Source organism: Chelonia mydas, chromosome 6, assembly GCF_015237465.2.
Source record: "Chelonia mydas isolate rCheMyd1 chromosome 6, rCheMyd1.pri.v2, whole genome shotgun sequence".
NCBI lineage: Eukaryota > Metazoa > Chordata > Testudines > Cheloniidae > Chelonia > Chelonia mydas.
Genome location: NC_051246.2, coordinates 76,270,894 through 76,296,563, shown reverse-complemented (window position 1 = coordinate 76,296,563; position 25,670 = coordinate 76,270,894). Strand labels below are relative to the sequence as shown.

General features: G+C 41.8%; 1 protein-coding gene across 1 annotated transcript in view; it reads left to right on the top strand.

Annotated features, from left to right (window-relative positions):
* RYR3 (ryanodine receptor 3) overlaps nucleotides 1-25,670 on the top strand; it is a 481,354-nt gene that overhangs the window by 119,420 nt on the left and 336,264 nt on the right. Inside the window, exons 20-26 of the mRNA XM_043549389.1 lie at nucleotides 1,946-2,162; nucleotides 2,403-2,507; nucleotides 15,029-15,132; nucleotides 15,826-15,909; nucleotides 18,532-18,691; nucleotides 19,286-19,433; nucleotides 24,841-25,046. Of these exons, the coding sequence (XP_043405324.1) occupies nucleotides 1,946-2,162; nucleotides 2,403-2,507; nucleotides 15,029-15,132; nucleotides 15,826-15,909; nucleotides 18,532-18,691; nucleotides 19,286-19,433; nucleotides 24,841-25,046 (1,024 nt within the window). The remainder of the gene's footprint in view (nucleotides 1-1,945; nucleotides 2,163-2,402; nucleotides 2,508-15,028; nucleotides 15,133-15,825; nucleotides 15,910-18,531; nucleotides 18,692-19,285; nucleotides 19,434-24,840; nucleotides 25,047-25,670) is intronic.

Below are 25,670 nucleotides of genomic sequence, written 5' to 3'. Positions count from 1 at the left end.
AGGGATTGTTGCTGAGATAAATATACATTTGTGAAGAATGTAATCACTTTGGACTAAATTGCATGAGTTTTGTAGAGAACTCCACCCATAAAGAAATACTAATGCCTTTGTATACATTGCTGCGGTTACTATATCAGCAATGTTTTTGATTAGTGATAAAGTAATTAATCAGCTACTTAATACTGCAGGTCATTTCTGTTTAAATGTCTAACTATATAGAGTAATAAATTACATACACACCAAAATTGGTACAGTATTAAACATTTTAAATAGGGTGATGGTTTCATTGAATTTATGGTTTTATGGTATGAATACAATTAAAAGGTAATGTTAACAGTAAGACTTGTTGTCCAAGTTTTCATTGTCTATAGACATAAGCATGAATGAAACTATTAGGAAGGCTTTATTATTAATCTAGTAAATGGCTGGCTAATCTAAAGATTTTGCCTCGATACTGTTACAATGTGTATGGGATTGTTTTTGAACACTCAAGATTGAGGGTGAAATTAATAATGCTGTTACAAATGTTTTCAAAACAAAAATGCTTTTGTACTTTATAAATTGAGATTGAAAAGGGTGCAGCTGGCTAAAGAAGTCAGTCGCCAACACACACACACACTCTCGCACATCTAATTTCAATGAATTATGTGGTTTCAGAAATAGAACATGATTAGCATGTATGTATTTGGCTGAAACGCATCTTCCAGCTAACAAAATGTTTCTTAGGTTTATTCTGATATTTCATCTTAGTTAGGAATCGGGTGTTTCATTGTTGTTGTTTTGGTTTTTTTTAAGAAGAAAAGGAGTACTTGTGGCACCTTAGAGACTAACAAATTTATTAGTCTGCGAATACAGACTAACATGGCTGCTACTCTGAAACCTTTTTTTTTAAGGAATTTTAATACCCATGAAAAGTTCTGGGCTGATAGTCCTGTAGATAGAACACTTTTATTTATCTCCAAAAGAGGTATAGACAAATCAGCAACATTATTATGGTCTTGCTCACATTGCCCTGCTACTAATCTTCAGTTGTTCTATAGCATTTGTAATTCATTCTCCATAACTGTTGTTCAGCCCTGAGCCTCTTTCTTGCACTACAAACAAACAGATCAATTAGTGTCAGTTTTTATAGTATTTTGGTGGTGTAGACACCTGTTCATCATGAAATTAACTGAGGACACTAACTCATTCCAGGCAGGCCACTCAATCAAGCAGCCACTAGATGGCTATTGCTTTTAGTCCTTATTGGTGTGGGATCAGTTCACACCATGTACATAGGTAGGTTTTCTTTTACTACCTTTATTTCATTTATTACTATAGTCTTAAATTTACATTAAAAATATATGGCTGAGGAGAACTGGAGAGCCCTGTATGTTAATAGAGACTTCAATGAGGATCATGACTCAAACCTACAATGATGGTATCTGCGGTGAAGTAATTTTGTTGGTTTAGTTGTTGCACAAGGTTATTCTGATTACTCAGTTCATCATAGATAAATGGAAAGCTTAGTTTGATAATTTAGGGTGGGATTTTCAAAAGTCCTTAAGTGACTTTAGAGCACAAGTCCTATTGAAACTTGGAATTGTGCTCCTAAATCACTTACCTGCTTTTAAATATCCCACTCAAAATGTAGATATTTATTTAAAGAATGACACAGGTGTATTCGGGAATAGAGATTTGAGTTAAATAGTCAAGTTTTGCATTTACCAAAGCATAAATATTTTAATTAGTTTGTAGACTATAATTTTTCAATATATAGTATCAACTAACATTAGTGCTTGGTAAATTCTTAGGGATTCCTTAAACTTAAGTAGTGTGTCAAAATCTTTATAGATTTTCATTTTTAAAAGATACCAAAATTGAAGTTTGTCTCCAGTTGACCCATTTGCTGTGTTATTATAGGCTCTTATTCAAATGTTTCACTTTTTCATTCAAAATTGCATAGGGTTCGTTTCCTACTGGGTGGACGTCATGGAGAGTTTAAGTTCCTGCCTCCCACTGGATATGCTCCCTGCTATGAAGCTTTGCTTCCAAAAGAGAAGATGAAATTGGAACCAGTAAAAGAGTATAAGAGAGATTCTGATGGAGTTAGGGATTTGCTGGGTACAACACAATTCCTCTCCCAAGCTTCCTTCATTCCTTGTCCAATAGATACCACTCAGGTATGCCTACTTTACAATAATGGAAGTGTAAAATTCATTTTACCCAGAATCTTAAAATAAGCAGTAAAAAATTAAGGCCAGCATGTATCCTCTCTTAGCAATATACTGTTTGTGCAATACAGTATTTAATAATATGTTAAATAATCTTGGTATCAGTTATTATAGTTGAAGTCTTTTAGGAAAGTTGGACATTACTGAGTCTCTTCTCTCTTGTTGAATCTTGAAATATTTTCTTCTTAGATTGTTTTGCCTCTTCACCTTGAAAAGATCAGGGACAAGTTGGCTGAAAATATCCATGAACTATGGGGAATGAATAAAATAGAACTTGGCTGGACCTATGGCAAGGTAAGTTGTGAGAGTACTTCTTTGGGAATAAATATCCTTATTATATGTGAAGTTGGTAGTACCACCAACTATTAAGACTGTATTCCAGAATGATAGAAATGTAGGACTGGAAGGGACCTTGAGAGGTCCAGCCCCCAGCGCTGAGGCAGGAACAAGTATGCTTAGCTCATCCCTGACAGGTGTTTGTTAAGTTCGTTCTTGAAACCTTTCACTGACAGGGATTCTGCAACCTCCTTTGGAAGCCTATTCCAGTATTTAACTATCCTTATAGTTAGAAAGTTTTTCCTAATATCTAACCTAAATCTCCCTTGCTACAGATTAAGCCCATTACTTCTTGTCTTACTTTCAGTGGAATGGAGAACAATTTATCACCGTCCTTAATATAATAGCTCTTAATGTACTTGAAGACTCTTATCAGTTCTCTCTTCAGTTTTCTTTTCTCAAGACTAAGCATGAGCTTTTCCTCACAGGTCAGGCTTTCTAAAACTTTTATAATTTTTGTTGTTCTCCTCTGGACTCTCTCCACTTTGTCCACATCTTTCTTCAAGTGTTGCACCCAGAACTGAACACAGTGCTCCACCTGAGACCTTGTCAGTGCTGAGGAGGGCGGGATAGTTACTTCCCATGTCTTACATACAACATTCCTGTTAATTCACCCAGAATTATATTGACCTTCTTTACAACTGCATCACATTGCTGATTCATATTCAGTTTGTGATCCAGTATAACCCCCAGAGCCTTTTAATTAGTACTACTACCTAAGCAGTTATTTCCCATTTTGTAGTTGTACATTTGATTTTGCCTTCCTAAGTGTTGTACTTTGCACTTACCTTCATTGAATTTAATCTTTTTGATATCAGACCAATTCTCCAATTTGTCAAGGTCATTTTGAATTCTAATCCTGTTCTCCAAAGTACTAGCACCCTCTCCCACTTTGGTGACATCCACAAATTTCATAAGCATATTCTCCACTCCATTTTACAAGTAATAAATGAAAATATTGAACAGTACCAGATCCAGAACAGCCCCCTGTAAGGTCCCATTAGATATGTCATCCCAGTTTAACAGTGAACCATTGATAACTATTCTTTGAGTATGGTCTATCAATCAGTTGTGCATCCATTTTGTGGTCATTTTCTTTTGAGAATGTCATGTGGAACTATGTCAAAAGCCTTTCTAAAATCAAGGTGTATCACATCTACAGATTCCCCCAATCCACTAGGCCAGTAATCTTTTTTTTTTAAAGGAAATTAGGTTGGTTTGGCATGATCTGTTCTTGACACATCCATGTTGGCTATTACTTATAACCCTATTATTTTCAATATGCTTACCACTTGATTGTTTGTTATTTTGTTTCAGTATATTTCCAGCTATTGAAGTTAGGCTGACTTTCGGATGCTCTTCGTCTTAAAAGATATTTTAAAAGATAGCTTTAAAGACATGTTTTCTCAGGGAGATTAGAGAGGCTAAAAAAGCAGAAAGTGCAGTAATAATGGGGGATTTCAATTTTCCTCATACTGACTGGGTATATGTGATCACAGGAAAACATAAAATTTCTAGACATTGTAAATAACTGCTACTTTGATCAGCTTGTCCTGGAACCCAAAAGGGGAGAGGCAATTCTTCATTTAGTCCAAAGTGGAGCACAGGGTTTGGTCCAAGAGAGGAATATAGATTAATCTCTGGGTAATACCAGCCATAATTTAATTAAATTGAAAAATCTTTGTAGGGGGAGAAGTGACAAAGAAACCCACCACGTAGCATTTAACTTCAAAAAGGGAAGCTACTCAAAAATGAGGATCTAGTTAAAGGGAAATTAAAAGGAACAGACCTGAGGGTGAAATGCTTGCAAACTACATGGAGACTAATTAAAAACACCATAATAGAGGCTCAAATTAAATGTACCCTCCCCACCAAAAAAAACATAGAGGACCAATAAAATGCCACCATGGCTAAACAGCAGAGTAAAAAAAGGCATTTTGGGCAAAAAGGGCATCTTTTAAAAGTTGGAAATAAAATCCTAGTGAGGAAAATAGAAAGGATAATAAACTCTGGCAAGTCAAGCGTAAAAGTGTAATAAGGCAGGCCAAGAAAGAATTCGAAGAGGAACTAGCAAAAGACAAAAACGAATAGCAATTTTTTTTAAGTACCTCATAAGCAGGGAGCCTGCCAAATAGTCAGTGGGGCTACTGGATGATTAAGGTGTTACAGGTGACTCAAGGAAAACAAGACTGTTGTGGAGAATCTAAATGAATTCTTTTCATCAGTCTTCACTGCAGAAATGGGGGAGATTCCCACACTTGATCCATTCTTTTTAGATGACGAATCTGAGAAACTGTCCCAGATTGAGGTGTCAGTAGAGGTGGTTTTGGAACAAATTGATAAATTAAGCAATAATAAGTCACCAGGACCAGATGGTATTCATCCAAGAGTTCTGATGGAACTCAAATATGAAATTGCAGAACTAATAACTGTGATATATAACCTGTTGTTTAAATCAGCCTCTGTACCAGAAGACAGGTTTCAGAGAAGCAGCCGTGTTAGTCTGTATTCGCAAAAAGAAAAAGTACTTGTGGCACCTAAGAGACTAACCAATTTATTTGAGCATAAGCTTTCGTGAGCTACAGCTCACTTCATCGGATGCACGAAAGCTTATGCTCAAATAAATTGGTTAGTCTCTAAGGTGCCACAATCTGATGAAGTGAGCTGTAGCTCACGAAAGCTTATGCTCAAATAAATTGGTTAGTCTCTAAGGTGCCACAAGTACTCCTTTTCTTTTTGTACTAGAAGACTATAGAGTAGCTAACGTAATGCTGATTTTTTAAAAAGGCTTCAGAGGGGATCCTGGCAATTACAAGCCAGTAAACCCAACTTCAGTACCAGGCAAATTGGTTGAAACTATAATAAAAAACAGAATTATCAGACATATAGATAATCATGATATGTCATTGAAGAGTCAGCATGGCTTTTGTAAATGGAAATCATGTCTCACCAATCTTAGAATTCATTGAGGGTGCCAACAAATATATGGAAAAGGGTGTTCCAGTTGATATAGTGTACTTGGACTTTCAGAAAGCCTTTGGCAAGGTCCCTCACAAAAGCAAAAGCAAGGTCCCTCTTAAGCAAACTAAGTAGTCATGGGATAAGAGGGAAAGTCCTCTCATGGATGAGTAACAATTAAAAGATAGGAATAAATGGTCGGTTTTCACAGTGGAGAGAGGTAAATAGTGGAGTCCTGCAAGGATCAGTAACTGGGGCCTGTATTGTTCAACATATTCATAAATGGTCTGGAAAAAGGGGTACACAGTGAGGTGGCAAAGTGTGAAAATGATACAAAATTACTCAAGATAGTTAAGTCCAAAGCTGACTGCACAGAGTTTCAAATAGATCTCACAAAACTGGATGACTGGGTGACAAAATGACAGAGGAAATTCAGTGTTAAGTGCGAAGTAATGCAAGTTGGAAAAAATAATCCCAACTATATAAAATTATGGGGTCTAAATTAGCTCTTACCACTCAAGAAAGAGATCTTGTAGTCGTAGTGGATAGTTCCCAGAAAACATCCTCTCAATGTGCAGTGGCAGTCTAAAAAGCTAACAGAATGTTAGGAACTATTAGGAAAAGGATAGATAATAAAACAGAAAATATCATAATGCCAGTTTTTAATAAAGTTGTGGATTAATTAAATCACATCCAGTGTCTCCTGTCCTCCTCCTGGTATAGCTGGACAATAGGTCCATCAATGGCAATTAGCCAGGATGGTCAGGGATGCAACCTCAGCTCCAGTTGTCCCTAAAAGTCCCAATGTTAGAAGCTGGGAATGGTTGACAGGGGATGGATTATGTAGAAAAGGGGAAAAAAAGGCTGTGGAATGTAGGTAGGCCTGGCATGAGTAATTGAAGGTATTGTGGGAGGCCTCATTCTTTGGAAGACAGGATTAAGGAGATAAATAAATCATCAGGCTGAAAACAAAATGTTTGTGCTCAGATAAGTAAATGGGTTAGTATGCTAAAATACAATGTCTGAGCTAGCTAAGATAAGAGGGGGAATGCCCAGGGAGCCATTTACTATGAACAAGATAACAATGGACAAGAGAAACCAGGAGTGTAAAGATGAGGTAAAGAGTAGTGTTGAACGAGGACAATGTGTGAACAGAACATGCTGTACAGGGGTTGGTTCCTGCAAAGTAACCAATTCAATCCAAGGTTTCAGAGTAGCAGCCGTGTTAGTCTGTATTCGCAAAAAGAAAAGGAGTACTTGTGGCACCTTAGAGACTAAATCCAATCCAAGAATGTGTGATGCAATGTATAGTAAGTGCAGAAGTCTAAGTCTGCTCCTGGGGACTCTTTGGAGCTTAGCAAGCAAAGGGGGCTGAATTAGACTTGTACCAAGCAGTTGGTACAGGGTCTTGTGGTACCATCTATGATAACAGATGGTACAGTATCATTTCGGTCTTCAGCCATATCAGAGCATGGTACAGACAGGAATGGAAGAGCATATGCCCCCCCCCCCTTCTCTGGTATGGGTAGAATTTTATTACCCATAAAACTTTCAGTATCCGAGGAGCTTCATTCCCCTGTATTGGCTCCTCATACCTCCTTTCCATAAGGGAAAGTAGGATATCCCTGGGACCATCAGGTTTCCCAGTATGGCCAAGCTCAGGGTTGGCTCCATGACCTACATAATCATACTCTGTCTTGCCTATGGAATCTGTTGAAAAAACATCTTCCTCAGAGTCTCAGCAAATACACAATTCTCTCCCATATATCCCCTGGTGGATCCCCTTTCAGAATTTTATTCAGATTGGTGATATTTTAAGCATGTTGATGGGAGAGATTCTCATCATTACCCTTATAAGACTTGGGAAGGTTCCTTTGGTGTTCCCCTCCTGACCCATATGGGACCCCCAATGTGGCATTACTGGAATCTATGGGATCCTTATAGAGGTAGTTTAGGAGAATACATAAATGTCTTAGCAAGGAGACTGAAAGTATGCAACCTGAATTACCACAGCAACCACACCATGTGGCGGTTCAATGATGAGACAGAACACAGATTTATTCAAGCAAGCAAGCTGGTCAGCTGAAATGGGCTGCTGCCTGTCAGCTTTCCACCTTCTCCTTTATTCTATTTCTCCCCCCTGCACATTACCTACTTTCACCGCAAAGGAATGCATGACATTGATTAATATTCTTGTTTTTCAGCCTCTATCTACTTCATTCCTAATTCTCAGGCCTTAAGGCCAAGCCAAGGAAGCTTCCCACGATTACTGTCCTTTAATCAAGTTCCCACCTTTAATCAAGTTCCCAGGGTTCATATCTGGTCCTCGTCCTTGGACGGAGCAATGTGTTGCTCCTCACAACGGTCAGGGTGTGCCCTGACTGTTTGCAGGTGGATGGACCAAACATGGGCCCTTCATCTCCCCCTTTTTGTTTAATTATACTCGGCCCTCTCATGGGAGCCGTCAATTTGCTTTTGCGAGCAATTTAACTCCCAAACAGACAAGGACATAACTCGGGAAGCTTGCCAGGGCGTATCTCTACAAAGCCTTAGCAAAGAGGGAATACATTGTACACAGCAGCAGCAAAAAATAAGCCCAATGATTATAAACACAGCATAACCAAAAAGTTGTCGCAGCCAGCCTAGAGATGGCTTGTATTAGTGCAGTTAACCACACGCGCACAGGTGACATCGTTGGCCCCGGCCGGGTACGGTGTGTGGAGGGATATAGCCGTGTGAGGCAAGGTATAGTTGGCCGGGCCCCAATTAGCCATGCCAGAGTACTGGGAAGAGAGATTCGCGTAAGCAGCGAGCATCGTCTCATTCCCTATCTCCTCAGGGTGATGACATACTGGAATAAGGCATGTACCTAACAATTCTCCGGCTTCTACAGAATTAGACAAACAAAAGTGGGTAACATTTGCTATTGAAGCCAATCTTTCCCATATGTTATATGTCATTCGGGCCCGTAACGGGGGAAGCGCTTCCGAGCCAACCCCCACAGGAAACAGCAGGCACAAAAAGCATACAATCAGTACAGAATTAGCAGTGATTTGGGCGAGAATCGCCACAAACAAAGTCTCAGGAGTCTCTGGCTGTTGGTTTGCTGCCAGTCTTCGTTGAGCCGCCGCGACCAATGCTTTTACTGCTCCCCATGTCACGGGCTGGCTTGGGGCGCTACGCCTCTTCCGTTTCCGTCCCACCGTTGTTGACCCGGGAGGCACCGCGTTCTCCTCCAAGGTCAGCTGAAACTCCGGTATGGGGTTCGGCAGCCCCTGGCGCCATGCCATGCTGTTTCAGTGCCGGTCGCACACACCGGGCTGGAACCCACAACGGTCCTGCAGGGAGAGACACCGCAGCATATCCCCGACCCCAAGTGATTAGAGGTACTGGGCCCAGCCACTGCGGATCAGGCAGCTGACGGTAAAAGACACGCGGTCTTTCCAGTACCTCAGATTTGTGAAAATGCCGATCCGCGGGGGTCTGCTGATCTGCGTTCAGCGTTAAGTTATTTAAAGTAAACAAAAGGATATGCATTTGTTGTTGAATGTCTCCTAAGGTTCGGAGACGCAGCTCCCCTTGTTTTAATTGTTTATCAAGCAAGGTTTTGAGCGTGCGATTGGCACGTTCAACAATGGCTTGGCCCGTGGAATTATAAGGGATCCCGTGTTTAAGACGGACGTCCCATCGGGCACAAAAGGTGGAGAGGGCTGTGGAGCAGTAGGCTGGGGCGTTATCTGTTTTTATCTGGCTTGGGCGACCCATAACAGAAAAACAGGCTAGCAAATGGTGAATCACTTTGGCAGTGGCTTCCCCACGCTGTGGGGTTGCCCAAAGAAATCCTGAATAAGTGTCAACAGAAACATGTAAAAAGGAATAGGGGCGGAATTGTGGCACGTGAGTGACATCCATTTGCCACAACTGATTCGCTGCGGTACCTCTGGGATTAACGGCATAAGAAAAGGTAGGGGCAGCAGCGGCACAGTGGGGGCAGGAACGAACAATGGAACGTGCATGATCAGTAGGAATGTGAAACTGCCGGGCCAAAACTGAGGCAGACTGATGAAAAAAGGCATGGCTTTCAATGGGGTCAGAAAAAAGAGAATTTACCTGACCACGTAGCGCGCGATCGGCGCGCGCATTGCCCTCAGTGAGTGACCCAGGCAAAGGGGTATGACTGCGAATGTGAGCAACAAAATAAGGAAAATTACGAGTGGAGATAAGATATTGCAAAGACAAAAATAGGCGAAGGAGGTCCGCATCGACCTGAGGGGTAATGAGGGCAAGGGGTAAATGATCAATCACTTGATAAACATAATGGGTGTCCACAATTAAATTAAAGGGACAATCAGCAAAAAGTTGAAAGGCCAAAATAACAGCAGCCAGTTCCGAGCGCTGCGCGGAACGCTGAGGCAGTGTAAAACGAGAATGCCAGCGAGGGGGGTCACCGGATTGATAGGTGACAACACCTCGATGTGAAGAGCCATCAGTAAAAAGAGTAACAGCAGAAACAATGGGTTGAGAGTGGCTAAGACGATGAACAATTAGAGGCACCTTTTGGGTAATTACCAACCGAGGATCTTTTGGGGGGTTATAAGAAATTTCTCCCACATAATCACAAAGAGCAACCTGCCAAGCCAAAGAGGTGTGGCACAAGGAATCAAATTCACTACGGGACAAGGGGAACACAATATCAACTAAATCAGTGCCAGTGAGTTGCACTGCACGGTGGCGGGCTTTACGAACAAGATCAGACAGGGCATCTAGATAGGGGTAAATATTCCGAGGAGGAGTGGAGGAGAGGTACAGCCACTCTATGATAGAGACGGCTGTATTCGTACGGGGTACAAACAGAGCCGCAGTGGGCGTATGAGGGGTGGCAAGAAGAATCAACCGTAGGGGACGGACCTCAGAGGGTCTGTCCACAAACTGCTGACTCAATGCTGCATTAATTTGTCGAATGCAGGCAATGTGCTCTTCAGTGATGGCAATAACTGCACCCGGTGCTCGGGCTCCACGTAGGAGCTCGAACAACGGCTGCAGCATTGAGGTGGGGAGACGAAAATAGGGCCGAATCCAATTTAAATGACCCAAAATCTGTTGTAATTTAACAAGGGTTAGGGGTTGAGGTAGAGTTAGTGCCGGACGAACCGGAGCAGCGTAGGTTTGTAAAACCTTATGGCCGAGGTAGTGGTAGGGATAAGAGCGTTGGATTTTTTCTGGTGCCACCAACAGGCCATTTTGGCCGAGAATTTGAGACAAAGATTCAATCTGGTGTTCCGTGACCTGGGGACCACTAAGCAAAATGTCATCCATATAATGGTAGACCTTTAGCGTAGGGTACCGGGCACGGAAAGGGGTGAGGGCCCGATCCACAAAAAGCTGACACAAGGTTGGACTATTTTGCATTCCCTGGGGTAAGACCTTCCACTGATACCTTTGAGAGGGTTGCTGATTATTATATTGTGGCACCGTAAACGCGAATTTTTCGCGATCTTGTCGGCAAAGGGGAATGGTGAAAAAACAATCTTTTAAATCTAACACACAGAGCTGATCGGTTTGAGGAATTAAATTTGGATTTGGTAAGCCAAACTGCAAGGGGCCCATAGGTTGGATGCGTTTATTTATTTCCCTTAAATCATGTAACAGCCGCCAAGCACCAGATTTTTTCTTAATAACGAACACCGGGGTGTTCCAGGGACTAGTAGAGCACTCCAAGCGCTGTGCCTGCAAATGCTGCTGCACAAGCGAATGAAGTGCTTTCAGCTTTTCTAGAGGGAGGGGCCACTGGTCAATCCAGACAGGTTCTAAGGATTGCCATACCAAGGGTAATGCGGAGGGCAATGTGGGTGAGGGAGGGTTTTGAGCCATCAGATATTAATATCGAGGGTGGTGTCCAGCTTTGTAAGTAAATCACGGCCCCAAATATTGAGGTGGACAGGGAGCACAAAAGGGCGGATAGTAGCAAGGGCACGGCCTCCCGGTTTAGAGACCGTGACCCAAGACAAACTCTGTCGCCCGGGTTTACTACCCCCGATCCCCCACAACTCTTTAGAAGGAACCGTAGGCCAACTAACCGGCCACTCCGGATCACGAATCACCGTAACGTCAGCTCCAGTGTCCACCAGCCCTGTGAAGGGAACATCATTTAAGAGAAGTGTTAACTGAGGTTTCGAGGGGCGGACTACCATTGTCAGAGCAACAAGTGGAGAGGACGTGCTGTGAGATGGCGAGTGAGACAACGTTGATCCAAAGCCGCCTCCGCCCCGAGCTCGATCCTCGGCAGCTGGCACCTGATAGGGGACTAAAATCAATTGTGCAATTGACCGTCCACGCGGGAGCGACTGTGGAAGATGAGTCCACACCTGAACTTTAATAATGCCGGTGTAATCGGCATCGATGACTCCGGGGATGACAAAAAAGCCCTGTGTCCCAGCATGAGAGCGAGGGAGAACGAGACCCACAAAGCCGGCAGGGAGAGGTCCCGTCACCTGAGTAGGTATGGCGCAGACCTCCCCTGGCAGCCGAAAATCAGTGTCCTCCTGCATGATCAAATCAAGCCCTGCACTTCCAGCAGTCGCCGCCCTCATAGAGTCTATGGATTTTAAGGCAGAAGAACGGTTGTCTGAGTGGGAAACACCCCCGTTTGGCCCTGGGTTCGGGGGGTACCCGCTGCGCGGTTTCCCGACCCGCTACGACACTGATTAGCCCAGTGATAGCCCTTCCCACACTTGGGGCACTTCTTTGAGGGTCGAGCGGGTGCCTTTGATGAGCGGCACTCCCGCTGAAAGTGACCCTCCTTACCACAGCGGTAACAACGCTTCCCTGCCCTCCCGGTTTTTCTCAGGGCGGCAGCCAGAACTCCAGCCTTATGGGCTTGTGTGCCGATGTTCTGGCACGCCCGTAGCATGTCTGAGAGCTCTAAAATGCCAGAGACTTGCGCCGTCTGGAGAGCACGGCGGCAATCCTCATTCGCATTCTCAACCGCCAATTTTAACAGGATCTCCTGAGCGGCCACAGCATTATCCACCTGTCGGAGGATAGCCTCCTGCAATCTGTTGGTAAAATCCAGAAAGGACTCTGATGCACCCTGACGGATACTGACAAAGCTTTTTGTAGGCTTGCCTGAATCCGGGACCCTCCGGAAAGCATGTTGGGCGCAGGTGGAAATGATAGGGAAGAAGACCTGAGGGAGTTGGGTCTGCTGCTCAACGGTAGCAAACTGTCCCTCCCCTGCCAATTGCTCATAAATAACATTAACACCTGCTGCTCTATGAATCTGGGCCTGACGGTCCGCCTCCTGCCGAAACTCACTAACCCAAATAACATACTGACTGGGAGACAGCATCATGCGCAACAGCGCCTTCCAATCCTCAGGGATCAGGGAGTACCCACTACCTAGCCCTTCAATGAGACCACGCACAAACGTGCTAGTCAGACCGAACTCGCGAATCGCCTTCTTTACCTCTCTAACCACCGAGTAAGGCAATGAAACCCAGGTTCCCACCGGGTTGCCCTGGTCGTCATTCTGCCAGGTCACCGGACAAACTGAGACCAGCTCAGCCAGCTCCTCTGCTGTAAGATCTGAGCGAGTCTTCGCTGCGTGAACCATTTGTTGCACCAGCGAAAGCCTCTGAGCAGATGCAGACGACCCCGTGGGGGGCCCCGAAGCATGGGGTCCTAGGGGGGGAGGGTAATCACACACCGGCTCCGGCGGGGAAGGTAAGGGAGGCGGTGGTAATAAAGGCACTGGGGGCAAAGCAGGGAGAGGGATGGCTGCAGGAGCCGACGGCGGTGGCGGGATTGGCAGCCCCTCTATTGGCGCGAGAGAAGGTTCTTCCGAGGCGACACACTGTGTTGCATCGGTAGGAGGGGGGGTGGCTGCAGGAGCCGACGGGCGTGGCGAGATCACCAGCCTCGCGACGGAGGGCCTGTCCGAGGCGACACGCTGTATCGCATCGCGGCAGAGGTGCCAGGCATGTAAAGCCTGCACGGGCGCCCGAGGTTCTTCATGCAATGTCTGGCCCAAACGCTCCCAGTCCGCTAGCTTAAGGGTTCCGGCTTCAGGGTACCACGGGCACTGGGCACTCACCTCCTGTAACAGGAGAGTGAGTTCTCGAGTGGGGCAGACATGCTGAGCCTTACGCAGCAAATACTGTAGCTCAGTGCGATGTTGCACTTGCAAAGCAGAGAGGGAACTTCCCATACTTACCACAACGAAAAATACTCACCGGGATCCACGAAGTGGATGAGTGACGCGTCTGAAACCCTTGCCGGGCGAGGTGAGTGCTGAGGGCCCCACGTTTGGGCGCCAGTTGTGGCGGTTCAATGATGAGACAGAACACAGATTTATTCAAGCAAGCAAGCTGGTCAGCTGAAATGGGCTGCTGCCTGTCAGCTTTCCACCTTCTCCTTTATTCTATTTCTCCTTCCTGCACATTACCTACTTTCACCGCAAAGGAATGCATGACATTGATTAATATTCTTGTTTTTCAGCCTCTATCTACTTCATTCCTAATTCTCAGGCCTTAAGGCCAAGCCAAGGAAGCTTCCCACGATTACTGTCCTTTAATCAAGTTCCCACCTTTAATCAAGTTCCCAGGGTTCATATCTGGTCCTCGTCCTTGGACGGAGCAATGTGTTGCTCCTCACAACGGTCAGGGTGTGCCCTGACTGTTTGCAGGTGGATGGACCAAACATGGGCCCTTCAACACCAACAATTGCCACAGCAGGAAGATATGATCAACACCCAGGGGAGAAGTTCTCATCTTCGTCCCCTGATGAGGTTGTCGTGCTCTCTCCCTTCTTATGCTGATTATTTGAAACAGTTTCAAGAGCTGATGCATTGCAGATCCAACTGGAAGTGATCCAGGAATCTCATCTTAAGTTATTAAACTCTTTAGATGGCAGGATATGTAGCGCTTCCAATTAATGAAGCAGTATTGGAATCTGCTAAAGCTGAATGGGACATTCAGCCACAATACCACCTACATGCAAAAGGCTGACAAGAAATATTATACACCTCTCAAGGACTCAGAGTTTTTTATCTTCACACCATGCTACTAATTCTTTAGTGGTCAGTGCTGCTGAGAGAACGAAGCAATATCTCTCTGACACCACAGGATAAAGAACAGAAATGGTTAGATTAACTCAGGAGGAAGAGTTATTCTTCAGCTACTCTTCAATTTAGAGTAGCAAATTAGCTTGGCTCAGACATGCACTATGAGTTTTCACAGAGTAAGGACTGCAGTATTTAGCCTACTGTTTGCCTTTTCATTCACTAACTATGATTTTACATCTTTCACTATGTTTCAGTGGTTAAGGGGGGTGTTCCATACTTCATAATTTATCATGGAAAGACTCATTTATATAATACTGAATAGCTGTTATAAGGCATCGTAGGATGGATGGTAGAGTTTGTAATACTTTTATCTGTGCAAGGAACAAGTTTATTTTTGCTGTACTGAAATTAGTCTGAGTGTGGTAACGGTACAATATCTTTTTCTGGTATTCTATTATAGATACGGGATGATAATAAAAGACAACACCCTTGTCTCGTGGAGTTCTCAAAATTACCTGAAACAGAGAAGAATTATAACCTACAAATGTCAACAGAAACCCTAAAGTGAGTTTTAAATATAATATTAAAAAGAAATAAAGTTTTATATTTTGGTTGATTCTGCCATTTTAAAATCATAGAATCGTAGTACCAGAGGGGTCCTGCACTCAGGGCAGGATTAACTACTATCTAGACCATCCCTTACCGGTGTTTGTCTAAGTGTGTTGTATGGTTCCAAAATGTGCAAGTCAGATGGACAATCGGGTCCAAATTCCGTTCAAAATAATTTATACAATTTCTGCTGACTTCATTGGGAGTTCTGTGTGTATATTTAAAGGGCAGAATTTGGTCATTTATTTGCAGAGATATAGAGGAGAAAACAGAGAGAAATTCTGCTGACGTTACTCATGATAAAAGTCCCTTGTGAGTCCAACTTGCAGCGGACTACTCGTTGCAGAAGGACAAGCGAGATTTGGCCCATGTTTTTTAAAACATTAGTTTGTACTTTTTTTTTACTTTGATGCTACTGTTCATTTCATTTTGTAATCCTATTTCTGCTGACTTTTGCTAAATCAAAGTCTTTGTTTTTCCAAAGCCTATAAATCTGGAATTAAATGAGAGGTACATCTGAAGTATTTCAAGTATGAAGAATTACGAATAACACAAAACAGTGCATGAGAAGGCGCTATTTTCCCTTAATGCCTGATAGAAGCTGTAACTTCATTCTATTTTACAACAATGAACTTTTTGTCTTTATAGAACTCTTTTGGCCCTTGGATGTCATATTGTGCATGCTAATCTGGCAGCTGAGGAAGATCTTAAGAAAGTAAAACTTCCTAAAAAGTATGTATCTTAACAATAATTATCATGCATTTATTATAATTCTTAATTATGTGTGTGTTACTTAAACAGAAAATACTCGTTGCAATTGTTTTGGTAAACATTATTTTTTAAAAAATTATTTTTCGCTGATAATGCTAACTATACGGGCTATGAAAGTTTCACATATACAGACTGCCTGGGCACATGAATACTGACTTGCAACAGCAAATTTTTGTTCCAACACCTGGCCACTGATGATTGCTGACTGCCAGTCTTGCTGTATTATGTCACCCTGTGGAGTGGCTGTGAGAAAAATAGCCATGCACTGGTGGCTGTATTGAACTAGCATACTCTTTTTATCTTGTGATGTTAGCCTTGTGTAACCCCAGAATAGAAAGTTTATTTTATCATGTAGCAAAATATAGTAGATGATACTGTTCTGTACTTAAAAGGGTATATTCCTCTTCCATATAACTGTCTCCATTTTCCATTTACTTTTTCATTTTGGGTAAAAGTATTGCACTACATACAAAAATGTACAAAGACAAGATTAATCTACCTCTATTGATATTTAGAGGAAATCACTGGGAAAACACAATTCAACATTATGCATTAATTAGGTATTCTCAGCATACTTACCTTTTGTATGGTACTTTGTATCAACAATAGTAATAAACACTTCTTCAGTATTAAAAAGAGTTGGAGATAACTTTTAGGAAGTTGGAACCCAATCCTGCAAACATGTATACATATGGGTTACTCATGGGGATAAATATGTTCAAGATCAGGCCTTTAGTGCTCTAGGCAAGGAAAAGTTTCCTTTAAGGCATTTGCCTTTGAAAAGGTCTTTTCCAAATGATTGTATGGTAGAGTACAGTTCATTGCTGGAGGCTGTGTCTGAACTTTAATGGAGTAGTTTTATTTTTATTTCCTTCTTGCTCTAAACCCTCAATGAGCTGAATTCACTACTGATTTGAGGATAGGGCCACTGGTGGTTGAAAGTCTGAGAATGGAGAAGCTGAATTAGTGCAAGGCTGCCACAGTGTCTCTTCCGCTCAAGGGCCTTCAAGCAACCTGCACAGCCCAAAAAGTGGCAAACATGGTGCAGCAAACATGCTACTTCAGCACGTCTCTGTGGCAGCCTCTGCTGATGGGAATATCATAGTAGTGACACAATTTAAAGTTCCCATCCTTTTGCAAAATCCTGAAGACAAACTGGTCAATCTTTCTGGCATAGGAAAATGACGTGTGCAGTAAGCAAAAGGAATGAATTCAGCTCTACATAGGAAGAATAAGTTTATGATTCTGAAGAGAGCAATAAATTCAGTAATTCTATGTTGTGGGAGATGACGTTGAACCATTTGATGATATTGGTGAAGGAAACCTTTTCCAAGGTTTTAATTGCCAAAAACATTTTTCAGCCATGGTAAAACCCTTTTGATGTTATTCCTTTCTACAATAAACAAAGTAAAAGCCAGTTTCTGTCTGTGTAAGTCGTATATATGATTCATATGAGAAACACTTTAGTAGATTGTTGCTTTGGTGGTTTCTGCAAGGTAAGGTACCTTCACACTATACTGTATCTCTAGGACAGCTACAGTTTAATTCATAGCACAAAAGGCTTTAATCTTTTTCTAAACTGCTTGCTAGAATATGAGGCTTCACTGAGGTCAGTGGAAGTTCCTTATTGTAGGTTTTTTGAGTGACTGCTTGTATATTCATGGCCGAGTCCTGAAATGACATAATATCCATGCTATTCAGTGACTGTTTTGTGTAAGTGTAACCTATATACCTTCTGGGTTTGGTGTTCATCCCATCTAATGGCACTGAGACCACTTAGAGAGAGAGAGATAAAATGAATTTGCTCTACAGCCTTAGCTAACAGCCAGTTGGCTTTTAGCTCATGCTGTAGAGGTTCATGTACTAAGCTACAGAGGTCCCCGGTTTGATCGTGTCCGCTGAGTACTGGGGTCTGTCGGCGTTACATAAGGTCTTCAAAACCTTTGATATATTTAAACTACATTTTAAACATAATACTCTACAGAAAACTCAGGTGTCTTAAAATATTTGGTTTTATTTATTTTATTCAGTTTTATATATGAAGACATTAAAATATATAATCATTAGATGCTAGTGTATTTGAATAGAAAGCATATTAATTGAAATACAATCTATATTCTACAATTTACATCGTTTTTTAAAAAAAACCATTAATCTCCATGTCAAACATTATAGAAATGTTCAAAATATAAATATATCTTCTAATATTTAAAATATAAACATATAAATCTAAATTTCTGCTAAAAAGCACAGTTTATAACATTTTGTTATTTGTTTTACAGCAGCTATTTAAGGACCCAGGAAAGCATTTGGGTCTCATTGAACTAGGTGCTGTACAAATTGGTGGTAAATTAGAGTGTCTGCCTCACAGAACTTCCATGTCATGGGTCTTGTCATAACTTAGAATGGATTCCACAAGTAAATGGGGAGTGAGGGATGGAGACAGAGGAGAAAATCACACTAAATGCCATATGGAAAATTTAAGAATTCCATCCTTGTGGGGGAAAAAAGTATTTTTTAAAGTTTGTTTTTAAGTTTGCCAAAGTAATTTTCACTATTACTATTGTTTTTATTGGGTTATAGTTACATGATGTCAAATGGGTATAAACCTGCCCCTCTAGATCTTTCTGAAGTGAAATTGTTACCTTCTCAAGAAGTTTTAGTTGATAAACTTGCAGAGAACGCACATAATGTCTGGGCAAAAGACAGAATAAAACAAGGATGGACCTATGGCATTCAGCAGGTAAGAACCACTTTGTCAGAGACATTTGAAAGCTGTAGAACTGGTGAGTTTGAGCATAGTTAAAGTACTTTTTTATGAATCATTTTTGGATGTTAGATATGAGAAAAATATAAACATAGATTGTACCAGGTACTGTATCTAATATATGATAAATTTTAATAGGCTTTGATCATGCAGTTGGTCCATGGATTGCATGGATCACCTGCTTGAATCTGATTGTAGGATCAGGGCTTGAGGAAGTTAAGTTTTTCTTTTAAACTAGTAACACTATAGAAGTAGAGTCTCACTCAGTTAATTATAAAATTTCTCAGGGATATATTTCCTTAATTTCCCTCATTCTTGTTTTGTGTGTAGTAACAGTTACTGACTTCTGTGTTTAAGTATTGCATTTACTAGCTTTTATATTTATAAAAATGCCTTTTATTTATGATGTAAGTATGACTTTTATATTGGGGGGGGAGGAAGACCCCAAGCCTATATTTTATGCAGAAAAGAAAGAGCGTAAGTTAATATTGACTGTCTCTTATTACATACATATTGTGTGAAGTTTAAAACACAATTTCCTTGAAATACTTTCTTGTGACTTCTCTTTAGGACCTTAAGAACAAACGAAATCCTCGACTGGTGCCATATGCATTATTAGATGAGCGTACTAAGAAATCAAATAGAGACAGTCTTCGTGAAGCTGTTCGGACTTTTGCTGGTTATGGATATAATATTGAGCCACCAGACCAAGAACTAGGTATGTCTAGTAAATGCTAATTCTTCTTCATGTAGTGTCCCTATGTGTGCTCCACTTCAGGTGTTGCATGCACTTTTGATTGGAGATTTTCAGTAGCAGTGGTTGTTCAGCTTGTGCACACTCTCATGAGATCTTTGTGCTCCACACTGAGAATATATAGAACTGTTTTATGGCCAGAGACTGAGCATCCAGCATGCTTGCTTTCAGATTATAATTTAGCCTTAATGTTAGTGTAGTTAATTTAGTTAATTTTATGATTTTGATAATTTTTTTATTTGACTAAGAGGTATTTTTGCTCCCCTCCCTACTTTCCTTGCTTATGCCAGAGGGACTTCCCTTGGGGGTTGTCATTGCTGTGGTATACCAGGACACCAGGGCTTCAAGAACTGCCTCTCATGCTCAGAGTCCATCCCAGTTAGCAATGGACATTCTCAGTGCCTCCGCTGTTTGGGAGACACCCATGTACCTAATAACTATAAGATTTCCACATCTTTTAAAAGCAGATCTAGGAAAAAAACAGAGAAATCAAATTTAGACTCCTGATGATGCGCAAGCCCTCAGACCAGCCTAGATCCGGACTCAGAGGACCCTTTCCATACCACAGCCTTTGAGTGCACTTAGTGCCCCATCCATCTCTGTATCCAGCTCACAAGAGAAGGGCACCAAAAAAGGCTCTGAGGAAGAGTTCCAACTCTCCCACCAGAGAGCCTTCTTCAAAGAAATCTAAGTCACTTCAGAGACTGACAATTCTGAAGATGTCAGGTCGCAGAGTGAATACCATTGAGGCTCCAAGATTTCTGGTACTGGGAGCTCATCAAAGATTTCCAGTTCCTCCAGGAGTAATGGAACCAAGCGTCCAAAAGTGTCCTTGGTGCTGACCAACATGGTCTCTCCAGCACAGATTCTAAGTGCTCTGCAGTAAAGAAACCAGTATCATATATGGATTGCTTTGTGCTACTGTTGGTATCTAAACTAGTATCCCATACTGCTAAGCACTATAAGCCATTAACATTTTTGGACTGACATCAGACACCAGACATGTTCCACCGAAGCAATCAGTGTCTGTGGTACCGGTGGCATCTTCCAGGCAGGCTCTACTGAAACAGTCAGCACCCTCAGTACCCCTGCTGATTGCAGTCTTTAACCTCAGCTCAGGTTTACTCAGTACTGCTGGAGATCAGATACTCAGAAGACCTGCTTGTTTCAGATGAGCTGGAGTCTCCATTGTTAATGGGTACTGAATGTTTGGTGGTACCCAGATCTGCTGGGACACGGAGGCCTCATCTTTATCAAGTACCAGGGAGATCCAAACCATGTCAGGCAGGCAACTATCTTCACTTTTGTTGTCCACCCACCTCTGGACAGTGCTAAGGATGATTCCTCTGATTCTCAGAGCTCTGTCCAGGGGTCGCTTGTCTACCACAGAAATGACATCTCCCCCGTCACCTACCCAGAAAGGAAATTTCCAAGGAAGAAACAATCTTGTGCCACATCTCACTGGTTTGATCAGCAGTGGATGCCCCCTCTTCCACCCTGTGGTCCCCCTCGGTGGGCATATTGGGACCTATGGGCTGTTTATCACCAATAATTCTTGAGATCTCTGAGATATTCCCATGGGGAGCATAAAAAAAGATAATGACCTGTTCTATCCCTTCCTTCTCAGTAGCCTGAGCATCAGGAGGAAATTTTGAGGAGCAAGAGGCCAGAGTGGACAAGGAGGTGACACATCAAACAAATATCTCATCATCATGGCGAGATGAGGCTGTAATGCTTTCAGCACCTATTTTGGCAAACCACTTCAAGCACTTTCAGGAACAGAATAAGCTTATCACTGATTCACTCAAAATTCCTTTAAAGGAGGTCTAAGAGTTGCAGCATAAACTTCTGGACATCTTACATTTGACAGCTTCCGCAGAAGTAGTGTTACCAGTGAATGAGGCTGTACTGGAAACTCCCAAGACAGTCTGGCAGACTCCTGCCATGGTATCCCATACGTGTAAATGGGCAGACAAAAAGTACCATGTTCTACCTAAGAATTCAGAGTTTTTGTTCTCCTACCCACAACCAAATTCTTTAGTTGTGAAAGTGATCAAAGAGTGTGGCAGACAGCACCATGCAAAGGCTACACCGTATGGTCAGGACAAAAGTGACTTGATTGCATAAGAGCTACTCTTCTGCAACCCTGCAATTCAGGATCACAAATTACCAGGCTCTGGTGGCAAAGTACAACCACACAAATTATGGTAAATTCAACCCCTTTATTGAACACCTTCCTGACAAACATCAAGAACAGTTCAAGGCCATCATAGACGAAGATCACCTCTTAGCGAGGACCTCACTGAAAGCCTCCATAGGGGTACCCAAACTTGTGGTTCAGTTAATCATCACGGTCGTCATACATCAGGCATCTCAGCTGCCTGATCTTATATGAAGATCCAAAATACCATGTTAGACCTCCCTTTTGATGGACTTAAATTCTTTTCTGAATCCACAGGCAAGTGTCACCATAACTTTGGATGCATCTCTGGTGGGGTGGGGAGTGCACCTAGACACACACAGCATCCAGGTCAAATGATTTGCCCAAGAGGCTTATCTCTGCATCAACCTCTTGGAATTAAGAGCAGTCAGGAATGCCTATCTACACTTTCTTCTATTCGTCAGGGGCCAATCCATAAAAACCTTGGTGGACAACATAGCTTGCATGTTTTACATAAATCGCTAGGGAGGGCTATCCCCTTGGGTGGGAGGGATAGCTCAGTGGTTTGAGCATTGGCCTGCTAAACCCAGGGTTGTGAGTTCAATCCTTGAGGGGGCCATTTAGGGATCTGGGGCAAAAATTGGGGATTGGTCCTGCTTCGAGCAGGGGGTTGGACTAGATGACCTCCTGAGGTCCCTTCCAACCCTGATATTCTATGATCCCCCCTCATTTTGTGTCAAAGCAACATATGGAACTAGAGTACAGCCAATCACATCCTCATCTCAGTCTTTACCTTCCAGGCATTCAGAATACCATGACTGACAATTTGTACAGGCACTTCTCACAAGATTATGAATGGGAACTCTACCCTTGCACTCTTAGACGCATATTTCTAACTTGAAAATTCCCAGAGGTGGACCTCTCTGCAACTGCTGCTAACAAAAAAATGCAAGAAATTCTGCTTGAGGGAAGGACTGGATCATCAGTCTCTAGAGAATGCATTTCTTACTCTTTGGAGACACAGCCTTCTCTATGCATATCTACCCACACCTCTCCTCTTGAAGCAGCTGAACAGAGCCAGACTGATTCTAATTGCACCAAATTGGATGAGAAATATAATGCCCTTTCCTGATTTGTAAGGCTTCCTCCGCAGTATTACATCTCCTGACCATTCCTCATCTGCTACCCCAGAATTCTGGTTGGACTCTTCATCCCCACCTGAACATTCTTTGACACAGGGCCTGGCTCCTTGTGGCTCTCAGGGATAGAGACTTCCTGCACATTAGAAGAACAACAGATTAGAACACATTAGAAGAACAAGAGAACACATTAGAAGAACACATTAGAAGAAAACAGTCCGGTCTTTCCATGAGTTCTGTTGAGGTTCACTTGCAGCTGCCAGAGCCTTTCAGTCTCCTCTAGGCGGATTCTCAGTGTTTGCCTACCCCATGAGGGCAAGATTCATCCAGGGGTTGATGAATCTTTCTGCAGATTAGCAGTCATTGTTTTAAAATTAAATTCTTCCATGATATTCTAAGGCAGTCAAAAACACTGGAAGTGTGCTCTTTTGCTTCTTTGTAATGTGGAAGGAAATATATGTGTATATTTCTCTTTTAAGGACTTTTTCTCCCCCCCCCCTTTTTTTTTTTTTTTACTTCAGACGTATAAGGAATGTCACGTTTGGGCTCTATTTTCTCTAGAGGATAACTAGGAGGTCTAAAGGATACTTATTGCAAGCCATAAAACTTTAATTGAAGGGAAAGGATGTTGAATCTTAAAGGCTTCCTTTAACCAAAATGTTAGTTACATAAGCTAAATAGATATTAACATCAACAAACAAAAACCAGAATGTTAACCATTCTGTCTACAACACCCTTACTCACTCAGATGTTCAGCTTTCACTCTTTGATCTGGTGATACCACCATTTCCTGGCTTGGCAGTAATCAGTGAGTCTTCCAGCCTAGACCGGGCCTGAATTTTAATGTGGGTGGGGGTAAAACCACAATGTGTTTAACGTGTGGGAGGAGGGGGTTAAAAACACAAGCAGGAAAAAACATACTTACAAAAAATCAAAATCTCTCAGATTCACTTTATACCACATAAACAAGCCCAATTTTTATTTCCTTTCAAAGTCATCTCTGACTGCTTTTTAAAGGCTCAATCCTGCATCCATGAAAGTCCAGTGGGAGTTTTGCCATCCACTTCACTTCAATGGAAGCAGGATTTTAGCTTAAATTGTGGAATGGATTAATTTATTTTAATCTACATTTACTAATCATATTATTATTTCTTGATCTAAAATATTTTTATTTACCAAGAAAACCCCTTTAAATACACTAAATTAGTACTCATGAGGGTTGCAGGATCAGTTTTATGTTTCCTAGGTATATCACTGGGCCTGATACTGCTCCCACTGAAGTCAATGGAACTTTGCAAAAACTCTGTTAACTCAGTGCAAGAAGGAGCAGACCTATTATTCCTATAGCTGGAGCTATCAGCTAATGTTTAGTAATGTGCTCCACAGAATTATGTGCAGTTTACAGCAGCAGTCTTGCTCAAATGTAGGAAGTCTCTACTCCCATGCAACTTTGTGCTTGGGGCTGTTCCTTGGGAAACAGACTTATGTTACTCCCCAAAGTTTCTTACACAATCATTCAGTTGTAGAACTAGAATTTGTAATCCTGTGTAGCTTTTATACTGTACTAAATTGGGGATCATTTAGCTTGATCATGGCTCGATGTCTCTCTGTTGTTAATATTTACAGGAAGAATTTATAAAGCTTGTGTGTATACTTCTTTGTGTTTTAAAAACATATTTGTAAATAAATCTATAGGAATATTTTTTAACATAAAATACAAACACGCAGACCTGAAGAAGAGCTCTGTGTAACTGTGAAAGCTGGTATCTTTCACCAACAGAAGTTGGTCCAATAAAATATATTACCTTACCCACTATGTCTCTCTAATATCCTGGGACCAACACAGCTACAACAATACTGCAAACACAAACTTCATGTCATTTGAGAAAGAACAAAACAAGAAACTGCTCCAGATCCATATTATAAATATGAAGAAGAAATGTAGTATCATTCTCAGCCATGTCCATAATAAATAGTTATTCCTTTCAGAACTGAGACAGATGAAAAGTTAAACATTGGCATTTTCAGCTCTAATATTTCATTCTAATTTTTTTTGTTCTCTTTTTCACAGCTGACCAAACTGTGGCAAAAGTCAGCATTGATAAGATACGTTTCTTCAGGGTAGAACAGTCTTATGCAGTGACATCTGGAAAGTGGTACTTTGAGTTTGAAGCTGTGACTGGTGGAGATATGCGTGTTGGCTGGGCAAGGCCAGGCTGCCGGCCGGACATAGAATTGGGAGCTGATGACCAAGCATTTGTGTTTGAAGGCAGCAGAGTTAGTAAAATTTATTTACAAAATTTAATTTAAATGAGTTTAAGTTTGTAGTTGTGAATAGGCTACACAGTGACATTGTAAATGTTTTTACTCTCTAAGCTACATTACAATGTTACTGTGTAGCCTATTCCATATGTTCTAATTCTACACACTGTGACTAATTCTACAGAGACAGATTACTGTTATGTTTATCTTCTTGGATTCCATGTAATTCATGGAAAGGACTCCGTTTCAAGTCAAAATTAACAAAATGCAGTTTAGTCTGATAAGGCAGTTCTTTTCAGGCAAATGTCACTTCACAACAAACATAAAGGATGCTTAGCACATTAATATTCACAGGAGTTCTGTCTCTCCTCTCTTCCCCCCTTTCCCTTTTTCTTAATCTTGACTCCTTCAAGAAGGTGGATGACAATGATATTGTAGATAGGGCTTAGAGTCCTTTGAAATGGGCTTTCATCCAATTTCTGATCTGCTGTGTCACTATATGAAAATTATTTAATGTCTTTGTTCCTCAGTGTCCCCATATAAAAATAGGGAAGATACTAGCCTATAGTACCTCAAAGGAGTGTTCTGGGGCTTAATTCTTTCATGTTCATGAATCTCTTTGAGATCTCTGTATGAAAA